Source organism: Taudactylus pleione, unplaced genomic scaffold (genome assembly GCF_031769625.1).
Source record: "Taudactylus pleione unplaced genomic scaffold, aTauple2 ptg000207l, whole genome shotgun sequence".
Classification (NCBI taxonomy): Eukaryota; Metazoa; Chordata; class Amphibia; order Anura; family Myobatrachidae; genus Taudactylus; species Taudactylus pleione.
In genome coordinates, this window is record NW_028284609.1 from 1,225,246 (window position 1) to 1,241,563 (window position 16,318).

Sequence of the window (16,318 nt, forward strand, 5' to 3'; positions counted from 1 at the left end):
GGGACAGAGGGCCTGATTCATAGATGGATGGAATGGCAGAGCCGCGCACATGCAGCTGTGCAATTCCGTCCATCTCAGATGCAAATGCACCACATGGTGTCTGTGGGAAACAGACACCTCCTTGCTGCATCTGTGATCCCAGCGTTGCAACCGAGGTGGCAGCCTGGCATCACCATCGCAACCATCACAACCATTGGACTCGCAGATGGAAAATTGTGCATGTGCTGTCATTTAACAATTGGAGATGTGCGCTAACCATCCCCCCATAGAAAGTATGGGGGATGTGGCTGCCGGTGGGAATGGAGGTATAGCAGCAGGTATCGAAGATATCTGCCTCGGCCCCTCTCCGATACATCTGGGGGAAACTTAATATTTGCTTTTAAAGGGGTTATGTCATCCTTTCAGTATTTAATAAACAGCAGTTAACTTAGTATACTTCTGTTTGTTACCCGAATCACCGCCAAGTGAAATTGTAATGCCCATGCACAGACTGGCCACCTGACATGTGCAATACACAACAGCCTGTCGCTGCCAGCAACAGCGTGGAGGACGTCGCTGGACCTTGCCGGAGGGGTAAGTAATGTTAAATACCAATAGCATATTTGCTAGTATCGCAGCGATACTAAACAAAATATGCCACTGATAATATGGATTGTTGTTAAAATGAGCCCTTATTACTAGGGGTGAGCGGGTTCGGATTTCTGAAATCCGAACCCCCCCGATCCGAGTCCGACTCGACTTTTCCCGCCTGACTCGGATCTGAAATCGTGGCAAAACGTCATCATCCCGCCTTCCGAGTCTCGCGGGTTTTGGATCCTATATAAGGTACCCGCGTCGGCGCCATTTTCTCACTCGGCTGTGGACAGTGAAGAGGGAGGGTGGGAGTTAGGGCTGGCTGGGCTGTGTAGTGTAGTGTAGTGCTGCTGTTGTCCACTACTTCAAAGTCCATAGGGGCTGGCTATGTTGTGCTGTGCTGCTGTTGTTAATAGGGGCTGTGTCCACTACTTCAAAGTCCATAGGGGCTGGCTGGACTGTGTTGTGCAGTCAGTTCTCCATAGGGGCTGTGTCCACTCCAAAGTCCTGTGCAGTGTCCCAGTCCTAAAGGGGTGCTGTAGTGTTGTCCAGGGGGTGCTCTGTCCATCAGGGGTGCTCCCCCCAAGTGCTAAAAAAATAATATATTTTCTGTGTTTGTGAATTGTGTGCGCAGTAGCCGCACGTGCATCAACAAAGTAGTGCCAAGCGTGCGCCTGTGTCATAAGTAAAGGGCCGGCTGGCTTGACCGTTAAAGGGTGCTGTAACCCCCAAAGTAAACTCCAGTCCAAACCAAAAAAAAAATTAATTTCTGTGTTTGTGAATTGTGTGCGCAGTAGCCGCACGTGCATCAACAAAGGAGCAGCGCCAAGCGTGCGCCTGTGTCCTATAAGTAAAGAGCCGGCTGGCTCATTTCTTAAAGGCTGGTGTAAACCACAAAGTGCACTACTCTCCAGCAAAAATAAAAAAATATTTTCTGTGTTTAGCCGCACGTATATATCAAATCGATATAACATAAATGGAGGACCAAACTTTCTCCGATAAAAATAAAATAGAGAAAGATCAAGAACCACTTCCTCCTAGTGCTGAAGCTGCTGCCACTAGTCATGACATAGACGATAACATGCCATCAACGTCGTCTGCCAAGTCCGATGCCCAATGTCATAATAGAGGGCACATACAATCCCAAATGACAAAGTTCAGGAAAATGACCTTGAAAAAACATTTAAATCAGCTGAAGAGAAACGTAAACTTGCCAGTATGCCATTTACGACACGGAGTGGCAAGGAACGGCTAAGGTCGATCCCTAGTATGTTCATGACTAGTGGTTCAGCTTCACATGACGATGGAAGCCCTCCTCCCACTAAAAAAATCAAAAGAGTTAAGCTGGCAAAAGCACAGCGAAGAACTGTGCTTTCTAAGAAGATATCACAAATCCCCAAGGAGAGTCCAAGTGTGGTGGTGGTTGCGATGCCTGACCTTCCCAGCACTGGACGGGAAGAGGTGGCTCTTTCCACCATTTGCACGCCCCCTGCAAGTGCTGAAAGGAGCACCCACAGTCCACTTGCTGATATGCAAATTGAAGATGTCACTGTTGAAGTACATCAGGATGAGGATACTGGTGTAGCTGGCGCTGAGGAGGAAGTTGGCGAGGAGGATTCTGATGGTGATGTGGTTTGTTTAAATCAGGCTCCGGGGGAGACAGTTGTTGTCCATGGGATGAAAAAGCCCATCACGGTCATGCCTGGGCAGAAGACCAAACATTCCACCTCTTTGGTCTGGCAATATTTCTATCCAAATCCGGACAACAACTGTCTTGCCATATGTACCATATGTAAAGGTGAAATAAGTAGGGGTGGGGATGTCAACCACCTAGGAACATCCTCCCTTATACGGCACCTGCAGCGCGTTCATAAAAAGTTACTGTCAAGTTCAGAAACTTTGGCTAAGACCGTAAGCAGTCCAGGGACACCTAAATCCCGTTGTCCTGTTGTATCCAAGCGCCTGCAAACCACACAGTCAACTCCCTCCTCGTCAATTTCCTCCTTAGTCAGGATCGGAAGTAGTCCTGCAGGCCATGTCACTGGCATGACTGACTCTCCTATCCGGGATTCTTCCGGAGGATCCTGCATTGCTACGCCTACTGCTGCCGCTGCTGCTGCTGGGAGTCGTTCATCATCCCAGAGAGGAAGTAGGAACACCACTACTTTTACTAAACAATTGACCCTCCAACAGTCCTTAGCGAGGAGGATGAAATACGACAGCAGTCATCCTGAAGCAAAACGTATAACTGAGGCCTTGACTGCTATGTTGGTGTTAGATGTGCGTCCGGTATCCGCCATTAGTGCAGTGGGATTTAGACAATTGATGGAGGTAGTGTGTCCCCGGTTCCAAATCCCGTCTAGATTCCACTTCACTAGGCAGGCGATACCGAGACTGTACAGAAACGTCAGAAAAAGTGTCCTCAGTGTCCTGAAAAATGCCGTTGTACACAATGTCCACTTAACCACGGACATGTGGACAAGTGGAACAGGGCAGACTAAGGACTATATGACTGTGACAGCCCACTGGGTAGATGTATCACCTTACGCAGCAACAGCAGCAGCGTCACCAGTATCAGCATCTCAGAAACGCCAGCTCGTTCCAAGGCAGGCTACGCTGTGTATCACCGGTTTCAGTAAGAGGCACACCGCCGACAACCTCTTAGAGAAACTGAGGGAAATCATCGCCCAGTGGCTTACCCCACTTAGACTCTCCTGGGGATTTGTGATATCTGACAACGCCACCAATATTGTGCGGGCATTACATCTGGGCAAATTCCAGCACGTCCCATGTTTTGCTCACACAATAAACTTGGTGGTGCAGAATTTTCTGAAAAGCGACAGGGGCGTGCAGGAGACGCTTTGGGTGGCCCGAAAAATTTCTGGCCACTTTCGCCATTCAGCGACTGCGTGCCGAAGACTGGAGCGCCAGCAAACACTCTTGAACCTGCCCCGCCATCACCTGAAGCAAGAGGTTGTGACGCGGTGGAACTCAACCCTCTATATGCTTCAGAGGATGGAGGAGCAGCAAAAGGCCATACAAGCCTATACATCCACCTATGACATAGGCAAAGGAGGGGGTATGCACCTGACTCAAGCGCAGTGGAGAATGATTTCCGTGTTGTGCAAGGTTCTCCAGCCCTTCGAACTTGCCACACGTGAAGTCAGTTCAGACACTGCCAGCTTGAGTCAGGTCATTCCCCTCATCAGGCTTTTGCAGAAGCAGCTGGAGAAAGTGAAGGAGGAGCTAAGACGGAGCGATTCCGCTCGGCATGTGGGACTTGTGGATGAAGCACTTCATTCGCTTTGCCAGGATTCCAGGGTGGTCAATCTGTTGAAATCAGACCACTACATTTTGGCCACCGTGCTCGATCCTAGGTTTAATGCCAACACAAGCCTGCAGAGGTGCGAAGACCTGCTGGTGAACACACTGTCAGCTGAAGCGGAACGTGACATGTCAACAGCTCCTTCTTCATTTTCTCCCGCAACTGGGGCTGCCAGGAAAAAACTTAGGTATCCTAAGCAACCCGCTGGCAGTGATGCAGGGCAGGCAGGACCAAGTTTGGACATCTGGTCTGGACTGAAGGACCTGGCAACAATTTCTGACATGTCTACTGTCACTGCATATGATACTGTCACCATTGACAGAATGGTGGAGGATTACATCGGTGACAGCATCCAAGTAGGCATGTCAGACAGTCCATACCTGTACTGGCAGGAAAAAGAGGCAATTTGGAGGCCCCTGTACAAACTGGCTGTATTTTACCTGAGTTGCCCCCCCTCCAGTGTGTACTCCGAAAGAGTGTTTAGTGCAGCCGGGAACCTTGTCAGCAAAAGGCGTAGGAGGTTGCTTCCACAGAATGTGGAGAAGTTGATGTTCATCAAAATTAATTATCAGCTCTTCCAGGGAGACCAGCCTCCAGAACGTACAGAGGGACCTGTGGTGGTGGATTCAAGTGGGGACGAGTTAATACTTTGTGAGAATGAGGATGTACACACTGAAGAGGGTGAGGAATCGGTGGATGAGGAGGATGAGGATGACATCTTGCCTCCGTAGAGCCAGTTTGTGCAGGGACACATTAATTGCCAGCTTGTTTTGTGGGGGCCCAAACGAACCAATCATTTCAGCCACAGTTGTGTGGCAGACCCTGGCGCTGAAATGATTGGTTTGTTAAAGTGTGCATGTCCTGTTTATACAACATAAGGGTGGGTGGGAGGGCCCAAGGACAATTCCATCTTGCACCTCTTTTTTTTCTTTGCATTATGTACAGTTTGGGGCCATCCTGTCTGCCACTGCAGTATCACGCCTAGATGGGTCACGTGTTTGTGCCGCCCACTCGTGTCGCTTAGCATAGTCATCCAGCTACCTCGGTGCAACCTTTTGGACATAAAAACACTATTGTGAGGTGTGAGGTGTTCAGAATAGACTGGAAATGAGTGGAAATTAAGGTTATTGAGGTTAATAATAGCATAGGAGCAGAAAAACCTACAAATTCTGTGATTTTAGCTGTTTTTATGCTTTTTTAAAAAAAAAATACAGATCCAAAACACAAAACCCAGAACCCAAAACACGGAAGGGTGGTTTTGGCAAAACCAATCCAGATCCAAAACACGAAGAAAGATCCAGATCCAAAACCAAAACACAAAACACGAAAAGTGGCCGGTGCACACCCCTATTTATTACCTGTCTAGGCTCCACACTAAAAGGTAAATCCCTTTTGTTAGTATAATGCTGCCCATCCACTAGGCGATTTTGACAGGTGATTGCACGATAACGACATCGTGCCCGCTGGTCATTTTTAACATCTATCATCGCCCGAACATGATTGTCAACCTGACGACCGCCGTCAGGTTGCCATGTTCGGGGATGATTGATCTGCATACACTGAACGTCTGAATGTTCAGTGTATGCACTTCACCCCTAGGGGGAAGACGGCACGATTATGATGTCGTAATCTTGCCGTCATCCCCACATCTAGTAGTGGATGGGCAGCTTAAGGGTGGCAGTCATCAATCAATAAAAGCAGGGGAAGATAAGAGGATGGAAAGTAGAAGGGGTGTGATGGGGAGGAGATAAGGGGCAGGTCTGATGTCAGTAACCCTCATATATACACAGACAGTAGTTTAGCAGAACCTTATCACTACCTTTCACAGAGATGAATGCCTTTGTGTAGCTTTCCCTGCTGCAGAGACATAAATCAGAGCAGCGATATAGCTACACTGCTATTATACAGCTACATATGCTAATAGTACTCGTCTTGTACATGGCAGAGCAATAAATCCACTCTCCTCTCTCTTACTATATAACAGTGCACAGTCAGAAGTACATCAAGCATACTCACAGTTTTACACAGCAAAGCCTTAATCCCTGTGAGCACAGGAAAAGAGGAGGTGTGCAGTCACACAGGGCAGTAAAGCAGCGTGGCCGTGGAGGAAGGAGAGGGACGTGCTTGCTGTGCAGAGGAAGGGGAGTTAGATACACTGTCTGGCTCACATCGTGCGGGGGAAAAGTAGGGCTTATGAATGCACTATAGCAAACTAATAGGGAGCACGCCATGCCCCTGCTCTAGTTGGGTCTGAAGGCAGCTCCCCCCCGGGAATTTGTTAAACAGCAGGATTATTAATAATAATAATAATAATAATAATAATAATAATAATAATAATTACACCCCCGCGGTAAGCTCTCTGATAGCAACCACCTCACCTTTTATTAAGCAGCTGAGCAGCGCGCACTGCGTGACCTCACTGTCTTCTTCCATCCTTGTTGCCGGCTCCTCTCCTCTCTTCCCCTATTCGTACATGGGCCCTGATTCAGAGCCGGACGCTCTGACAAAGCGCTCGCTCTGAATCAGGGCCATCCTTCTTGATTTTTAGAGCGGCCTCCTGGCCGCTCGTATAGCTGTAGGTGACCATCGCGACCATCGGGCTTGCGACGAGACCCTTGTGGTAGGGTCTCGTTGCCACAAGCCCTGAAGTGCTTTCGGCTCAAACAGAGCCGAAAGCACTCCCACTGACATCACTTGTGATGCAGCTCTGCTGCACGTGTGATGTCAGTGGGGCCGGCCCCAAACGGTAGATGTTCCCATGGGAACGCCTCCATCTGGGCAGCCATGCCCCCGCACACCCACCAAAGGGGGCGTGCTGTCACTCAACATCAACAGCACGCCCCCTTTGGTACGAGACCCGGAGCGACTGTTTGCACTGGGCCACCATCGACCCAGGCCCACAGTGCAGGGGAGGAGGAGACGGACACATCACTGACTAGGCAGAGTGGTGTGCTGGTGCTACTGTATTTAGCTCCCAGCGGTGGCAGCAAGTAAAATGCCCTCTGATTTATTATACATACCCGTCGGCGACCGTGGCTGGGACCCGCCGGGTCCTAAGCGTGAGCCTGCGTTGCCTAGTGATAAATCCGCCTCTGATGCTAGCCAAGCTCTGCTGCACTAAAATGAGCCGCTCAACTCCAGAGAAAACCGAATGGGCATGACCACATTGCCACAAAGGGGCATGGCCACTGAAAAATGGGGGCATATCAACATGTTGCAGATGTAACCGGAAGTAAACAATATTATGTTATTATATTGATTGCAGTGGCATAACTAGGGGGAAAGGGGGTCAAGCACGGTACCGTAGCAGCATATCTTGAAGTTGTAGTTCTACAAGAAACGTCCCTCGACAATGTAGCTTCCTGATATGCGAGCCCTGGGCCGGCATCTACTCTCTGTGCCTGATCACATCTCATCCCCTTCAGTCATATTCACATTTTAAAATACATAGCTGGATATTGAACCTAAACACTTGACGCTTTGCAGTCAGACAGCTTACCATTGAGCTATCTGCTGTAACATGGGGAGCCTCTGATTTCTAACTATATCAAGCTACTAAACATCCTTATTAATCTAAAATACAGTCATAGCTTGGAGTAGAACTTAGCACCTTCATGCTTTGCAGTCAGACACCTTAGCAATTGCACCACCTGCTAGTTCAGTGAAATCCTGTGAATTCTAACTATTTCAAGCTACTACACATTCTTATTAATCTAAAATACGGTCAGGTAGCAGGTGGCAACGTCAATTTTTGACGCACACACTGAAGGGGGGAGGGCACAATTGTACAGCTTGCCCTGTGCGCCAAATTCCCTAGTTACTGCTCTGATTGGGTGACTCCTGATATTATTATTGTCTCTTAAATTGTTAGTTTGTTTTGTTATTGTTAGTTACATCTATTAAATGTATTATGTTTCAATTAAGAAGTATCTCTAACATTTTCATAACAAAAGGTGAAGACTTTACATTGAATCTGCCAATTCAGTGAAAAATTATTTTTTTTTCAGGTTTTTATGCCGTGACCTTTGCCAAGTCGATTTTCATTTACAGCAGGTGGTTTATTGGTACTAATCATTAAAGTGCCAGAGCCTGTGACAGAAACTTTTATCATTTTTAGCTGTTAGTCATATCACTTTTCTCTAATCGAATGTATAGTTCATAAATAGAGCTGCAGTGGTGTTCCTTCTAATTTGTGGTGTCGTTTGAAAATGATACAGTATGCGGAATTCCCTATAGGACACTTCATTATCCTGACACAGTCAGACAGATGTCAGAAACTCCATGCTCTAGCTGATCTTAGGCTACTGGTCACATCATTTTGAAACAGAAAACCAGGACTCGTTTCTTAAAAATGCCCTTTGATTTTTTTTGAGATGCCAAATGCTATAAAATTTAGGGATGTGCGCTGGACCATTTTTGACGGATTTTTATTTGGTTCTAATTCGTCGTCCAGCTTTGGATTTGGATTTGCCAAACTGCGGTGACTGGCTTTGGATTTGGATTTATTTTACAAAAATTGACAAAAAAAGCTAAAATCACATAAATTGGTCCTTTTTTTTCCTCTTAGAGTATCATTAACCTCAATAACATTAATTTCCAGTTCTTTATAGTCAATTTAGACCACCCCACAGCTTATAATATTGTTTTCAACATTATTGGCCAAAGGTTGCAGTGAGCTGACTGGTTACTAAGCGAAAAAGCAGCGGCGCAGTGGCACAGACACCACAATTTAAAGCACATCTATGACACATTGCCCATTACACATTACACACTGCACATTACACCGCACATAGGCCCTGATTCACATTACACCATAAAGTAGTGTCTCTTATTTATGTTACGACACACAGCAGTGCCCCTTTTACACAATGCCCACAGTAGTGCCCCTTTTACACAATGCCCACAGTAGTGACCCTTTTACACAATGCCCACAGTAGTGCCCCTTTTACATAATGCCCACAGTAGTGACCCTTATACACAAAGCCCACAGTAGTAATGCCCCTTATACAATGCCCACAGTAGTAGTGCCACTTATACAATGCCCCCAGCAGTGGTGTCCCTTACACAATGGCCCCAGTAGTGGTGCCCCCTATGCAGTCCCCTTAGTAGTAGTGCCCCCTATGCAGTGCCCCCAGTAGTAGTATCCCCCCCTTAGCAGGCCCCCAGTAGTAGTATGCCCCCCTTAGCAGGCCCCCAGTAGTAGTATGCCCCCCCTTAGCAGGCCCCCAGTAGTAGTAGTGCCCCCCTTAGCAGGCCCCCAGTAGTAGTATGCCCCCCTTAGCAGGCCCCCAGTAGTAGTATGCCCCCCCTTAGCAGGCCCCCAGTAGTAGTAGTGCCCCCCATAGCAGGCCCCCAGTAGTAATATGCCCCCCTTGGCAGGCCCCCAGTAGTAATATGCCCCCCTTGGCAGGCCTCCAGTAGTAATATGCCCCCCCTTGGCAGGCCCCCAGTAGTAATATGCCCCCCCTTGGCAGGCCCCCAGTAGTAATATGCCCCCCCTTAGCAGGTCCCCAGTAGTAATGTGCCCCCCACTAGCAGGCCCCAGTAGTAGTAGCGCCCCACGTAGCAGGCCCCCATTAGTAGGCCCCCAGTAGTAATATGCCCCCCACTAGCAGGCCCCCAGTAGTAGTATGCCCCCCAGTAATGCCCCCTTACATACACGCATAAAAAAAAAGAAAAAAAAAGAAAACTTACCTGAATCCCCGCTCCCGCCGCCGTCCGCTCTGCTGTCACGCGCTGAGGAGGGAGCCGGAAGACGGAGCTAATGAGTGAGCTCCAACCGGCTCCCTCCGTACAGCAGCCAATGAGAGTCTGCCTGACTCTCATTGGCTGCTATTACAAACACACAGCTGTCGCTGTCGGCTGTGTGTTTGTGTCTGTGTAGGGCAGACCGCGATCACAGCAGTCTACCCTACACTAGAGGAGCCCTGACTTCGGATTCTCTCGCGAGAATCCGACATCAGGGAGCTGCGGCTCGGCTTCGAACGGGGATCCGAGTCTGGCGGTGAACACCCGAACAGCATTTGGGTGGACTCGGATCCCCAATGTTCGGAGCGGTTCGGATTCCACAGAATCCGAACCGCTCATCTCTAATAAAATTGTTATAGAAAATATTTCCGTACTAATTATGATAATCCACTGGCTTCTTGGACTGTGAGAATTTAAAATTTTCCATTCAGGTGTGTGTTTTGAGAGGAGGAGGCCTGTGTGCAGTCTCTGAGCAGCCGCCCCAACCCCCCTCGCTGAAACATGTACAGTGTAGACTCTGGGTCTGATGCATACATGCCTACCCTCCCGGTTTTCTCGGTAGGCTCACGATTTTTCGGGTAACCCCCCGCACCCCCGGAAGGGTAGGCATTTCTCCCGCATTCTGCCCACTTCCTAGTGAAGTGGGCAGAATTAGTTGAATTTCCACGGCAATCGTGGGTGTCGGTGCAGGGGGCAGGGCTTAATGACGTGATTTGCATCATTTGGCTCTGCCCCTAATTAACTGTAAGCCAATCGCAAGCATTTTACCATGAGAGGGCGGGGCTTAATGATGCAAATCATCAGGCCCTGCCCCGTCACCACCCACCTGCCTCTCCTCCCAGGGCTTCTCCCTGGGAAGAGACAGCAAAGGTAGACAACTATGGTCTGATGCAGAGATGGACTGAATGTCGATGCTTGTTTTGTGCAGTTAAGCTATTATTTGCCACTGTATATACGTGAAAAGTCTGAGAGACCCCTGTAGTGCATGCAGAGCCATAACTAGGGTAGTGTGACCTGTGCCATGGCACAGTGCACCGCAGGGTACGGGGCGCTGTTTGGGCCTGTTTATAATCTTTCTCACTTGTAGCTTCCTCTACTTTTATCCCCAGCATCTCCTGGCCTCACCTATCTCTTCCCTGGCCTTTCCCCATGAGGCCATGGCCCTTTTTCGGATGCGCGTCTTATGTCCCTATTTGAAAAATAGGGGAGGGGGGGCGCCAATGCTCTTCTGGGCACAGGGCACCAAATGTCTAGTTACAGCTCTGAGTGCATGTGTACCACTGAGTGTATGCAGAGACCTCTGCTGCAAACTGAGCCGTTTGTAACAGAGCTGACGGCGTACAGCCATGGACATACCAGGGAGGTGATGGAGAGGGCTTGTAGTCAAAGATGACCATCGTGATGGTGTGCCGATGGTGGAATCCACTGGGCGGATTTCCACTGTTCATTGACATTAAAAGTGGGCATCTTAGGGCAATCTCTGGCACTCGCCATTACAGAAGGGGAAGGCTGAAACTAGCATTTCCATATTTTTCAGCGACAAATCCACCTCTGAATCAGGCCTGACACTGTATAAGAGCCTACTGTGCAAATGCATATCTTTTGAAAAATGCTGCAGAACCATTTTCCTGGTGACTTCTCTTTTGTGCATATCACCAGGAAAATGGTGCTGGCGTAATTTTCTCAGTGAATTTTATTCAGTGGCAACCACAAGGCAAGTATGTCTTTGGGTGCAGGGTGTGCTGTGTGGGCCCATATTGCACCAATTATAAATGTGCCAATATTTCCATTGAGAAAGGCAGGACTATACTTGGGAAACAGAGATACATAAAAGACCTGCCATATGCATTCAGGGCCCGTAGAGAGACGGCCCAGGTCCCATTACTATAATCGGGCATGGCTGAATCGCGGGAGTCATGGTCACACCCCCTTAGAAACAATTAGTACCTGCTTCCCCCCCCCCCCTCAGTCCCCCTGTAGACATTTTATGACTGTACAATTTCTGGACCTGACACTTTAATTCTTACATCTAGTCTTGATCCCCAGTATTCATTGAGCTATTCAGCATTATATATGTCCGACAGCCAATTAAATGGCTCTCCCTGGATCTCTCCCTGTAAAACCGACACTTGAATGACAGGTTGACTTAGTAGAGATAAAAAACCATAATCATAAATGACACGCCAACTGCCAAACACAATGCTATTAATGTTTCTGTCTCCCCCTTCCCCCAATAGTTTAAACACTTGTGTACATTGCCCAGATGATACTTTCCTGTTATGTACAGAATAGTGTAGTGCTGCTGATTCATAATTTTGCTGTAATATGTATATTTTCATTTGTTCCCCTCACACTCCGTAATAGCACATGTACTAAGATATCTTTATTCATCACATTTGAGATTAGCAGGACGTCACTTGGTTATAATGTCAACCAGTGGCGGAACTAGAGAGTGGTGGGCCCAGGTGCAAGACTATGCTTTGGGCTCCCCATGCAGTTCCCCCAGGAGTGGGCCCCATATACAGTGCCCCCAGTAGTGGTCCCCATATGCAGTGTCCCCAGTAGTGCCCCTTATACAGTGCCCCCAGAAGTGTTCCCCCCTATGCAGTGCCCCCAGTAGTAGTCCCCCCAAAGCATTGACCCCAGTAGTAGTCCCCTCTATGCATTGCCCCCAGTAGTATTCCCCCCTATGCAGTGCCCCCAGTAGTAGCCCCCCTATGCATTGCCCCCAGTAGTAGTGCCCCAGTAGTAGTCCCCTATGCATTGTCCCCAGTAGTAGTCCCCCCTATGCAATGTCCCCTATGCAGTGCCCGCAGTAGTATTCCCCCCTTTGCATTGCTCCCAGTAGTAGTCCCCCCTATGTATTGCCCCCAGTAGTAGTCCCCCCTATACAGTGCCCCTAGTAGCGGCCACCCCCCTATAAAGTTCCCCCAGTAGCGCCCCCACCTATGCTGTGCCAGTTCTTGTGCCCCCCTACACACACCCACACACAAAAAACAAAAAAACACAACTTACCTGAATCCGTGCTCCTGCCACAACCACCGCTGTCTGCTCCTACCAGCACGCTCTGCACTATGGGAGAGACGTCATGATGTCTCTCCCATCACACGCTGTGGGGGGAGCTGAAAGGCGGAACTCATGAGTGAGCTCCAGCCAGCTCCCTCCGTGGACGCAGAGTCTGTATGACTCTCATTGGCTGCTATAACAAACACACAGCCGCCGCTGGCGGCTGTGTGTTTGTTCCTGTGTTGTGCTGACCGCTCTCACTGCGGTCTACCCTACACTTGTGGGGCCTGGGGTACACTAGCGGCGGGAGCAGCGGCGCCTATGGGCCCCTGCACCACAGCGGGCCCCGGTGCAAGGCACCGGCTGCACCGCCACTATTTCCGCCTTTGATGTCAGCCTTTAGCCAGTCCATCAAAAATATATGGCCAGCTCTAATGCATAAATGTGATAATCTGCAGAGCAGTCCATGCTTTCTTTGAAAATTTGAATTTTATATTAAAAAAGCGAGATGAATGGCTTAAGCCTATGAGCTCAGTGGCAATATTATCTGCTGGTAAATAGTTGTCTGCCTGAGCTGATAATAAACATCATAAGAGGCATTAATTCAAGCAATAATTTTCAAGTGGTTTAGTGCCTTTATGAGATAACACTGTAATCTCCAGTGTGCTGTCTCTTCTGACAACACTACTTCCCTTTTGCATTATTTATAAAAACATTATTTCAAATTAGTGCTCTTGCTATTGTACTGTGTAGCCACAGATTCTAATGTAACACATAGTTGTGTAGTTTTATTTTGTCATATTATTATATAAACATTAGATTATAGATAGAGATAAATTAATCTTATCCATTGCAGAACACACTCAGAAAATGAGACCACTGCCTTACCACCTGCTGATTTCTGCACAAGTCCGACTAAAAGTGATTCATTGTACAGTAAGACCGCCAAACAGTGCCTGGAGGAGATATCTGGTAAGTAGTTCAGCACTCATAACATTTTATATAGGCCCATATGGTCATGCTGCACAAATTGTGTTCATTTCATATTCTCAGTGGAATAGGAAAGATACTACTGAATAATAATAATAATAATAATATTATTATTATTATGATTATTATTGTTTAAAATATACACATAAATTGGGCTTTTTTTAAATAGGTTGTGAACCATTTAACTATAAATTCAGATCACGACATGGAGAGTTTGTGCTACATTATTTTGTTGTCATGTATTGTGTAAGCAGTTTTTCCAGCTGTTGGTAAATACCACAAAACCGATCCTTACGCAAGTAGTAAACAATTGGGTCTCAAAAGTTTGCATTGTGTATGGGTTTCATTAACTATTATAGGCTGTTCTTCATATTGTTTTCTACTGGTATTTTATCCTGCATATGAGCCAAAATTTGGAATTCAACCCAAAGGGTGTCTCAACCATTTTCCCCCCAGCTATACTAATGTGTGTAAAGTATGTTCACACCCCGTTATCACCAGCATGCCATACTTGATTTTGTCAGATTCCTATGATGACTTAGTTAGTGTGGAACGGATTGAATGTAAACCTGGATGAAGTGGACTGTGGAGATGTGTAGTTTTGTACAAGTTGTAGAGCTAGGAATTAATACATGAATTTGGATATAAAGGGTAATAAAGAAATAGGTATGCAGATCACTTTTATTTTGCTGCTTTTACAGATGGGATGACTTTAGTAGTTTTCTATGTCTTGGGAACTTGAGGAGATTAAATAACTGTATTTAATAATAAGGCAATAATCTTAGCAAGTGTGGGTCCATATTACACCAATTATAAATGTACCAATGTTTCCATTGAGAAAGGCAGTCGTGCCTGCAAATACTTACATGGTCAACAGTTCTGCTTAGCACAAATCTAGTCAAGCAGCTTCCCTTCAACATTGCTCTCACCCTGTCTTTACAGCAACTCTGGTAACTCAGGGGCATCCCCTGGAATATTTATATGGTACGCAGCGTTCTCCCCACAGATGTAGTGGCAACTCAGGCCAATTCCTCCGCTTAGCAAAAGGGGTGGATATGCTCAGCTTCCTTCAATGGTGACTCTATCCTTTCACAGTGATGTTTTTGCCCTCTCACAATGGTGTCTACATGGCAGTCTGCCTCTCACTGCCCATTCGGATCTTTCCTGCTCCTGTCTCCTTTCTCATAAGCTTGTTTTCTACCTCCTCCTGACTCCTGTATTCTGCAAAGCATGGCAGCTCCAACATGCAATCTCTTGTAGTTTTTACACTACAAGCACTCACAGCTCCATTCTGCAAAGCACCTGCAGTTCCAATCTGAATACCAGAGCAATTTTGACATTGCTAATTCCAGACTGCAACCAGCTATCTATTGAAAATTGTAATCACTTCTTCTCTGCTACAACCTATCAAGTGCTCATCTACATCACCTGCAGTTCACACTCAACTACTAAATATAACTTGGTCTTCTCAGCAAGTGCTCCCTAGCACCATCTGCAGTTCACACTGCTCAACTACTAAATACAGCCTGGGTTTCCTGCAAGTACCCCCTAGCACTGCCTGCAGTTCACACTGCTCAATTACTAAATACAGCCTGGGTTTCCTGCAAGTACTCCCTAGCAACTTTTCTTTCTCAGCTACATATTAGTTGTATTGCCGGCCCCAGCAGGGTTACCAGCTGCATTGCCAGTCCCAGCCTCATTACCAGTTGCATTGCCATTCCCAGTCTGGTTTCCAGTTGCATTGCCGGTCCCAACCCATTACCAGTTGCATTGCTGGTCCTAGACCTGGTACCAGTTGCATTGCCAGTCCGTGCCTCGTTACCTATTTTTATATCAATCCCAGCCCATTGCTATACCAGTCCTAGCCCAGTTACCTATTGCTCTATCAGTCCCAGCCTGGTTACCTTTTGCTATACCGGTCCCAGCATAGTTACCATAATTCTATACCGGTTCCAGGACAGTTACCTTATGTTAGTAGAATTGTAGTTCCGAGGACTCACACCTTACTATTCCCAATCTAGTTTCTGCCATACACTCCAGTCCAGGTTGTCACGAGCAGAGCGTCCTTACCTGCTGGCTTATGGTCTTTGCCTGTGCGAGCGATCTGGCATGGTCCTACCGGTGGGGGTGCTGGTTTCTGGAGGTTGGCGCGAAGTGCGTGAGGAGGTCCCAGGAGAACAGGCCATGCTGGTAAAGGTAAGATTGGCAGCTTCTCCACGCTGTAGGCTGCTGGGCGCCGCCATCTTGGTTTTGGGCATGTGACCTGAATGGGCCAATTAGGTTGGAGCTTCTGCATGTGACTCTCAGCAGCCTATCTTGCACCTTCCCATGGCACTTAAAGGTGTTCAGCACGCCCTTTAGTTGCCAGTGCATCGTGTCCTCAGCCTTGCTGTGTGAGAGTTCTCTGTGCTCCCTAGCCTAGGTATATTGCAGTCTCAGCAGTGTCTCGCTTGCTTCCTGGCAACATTCTAGGCAGTTCCCTGGATTCCTGCACCCATCAGCTATACCCCACGTTTCACCCTCTGCTTGTAATTGACCAGCCGCATGCACTCAGAACCCACCGCAGTTTACAGACCTCTGATCCTCAGCATACCTCTATTGGACTTTGTTTTTGTGTCAGTTCATACCAGGCACCTGTTTCCTAAACTCACATCAATTGGATTGGTTTCATTACCA

At 47.6% G+C, this 16,318-nt stretch overlaps 1 protein-coding gene across 7 annotated transcripts in view; it reads left to right on the forward strand.

The window, feature by feature from the left end:
• Positions 1–16,318, forward strand: part of NAV3 (neuron navigator 3) — a 383,856-nt gene that overhangs the window by 206,502 nt on the left and 161,036 nt on the right. For all 7 annotated transcript variants that reach the window (XM_088478094.1, XM_088478095.1, XM_088478096.1 and 4 more), the window contains exon 9: positions 13,509–13,624. In XM_088478094.1, coding sequence (XP_088334220.1) covers positions 13,509–13,624 — 116 coding nt within the window. The remainder of the gene's footprint in view (positions 1–13,508; positions 13,625–16,318) is intronic.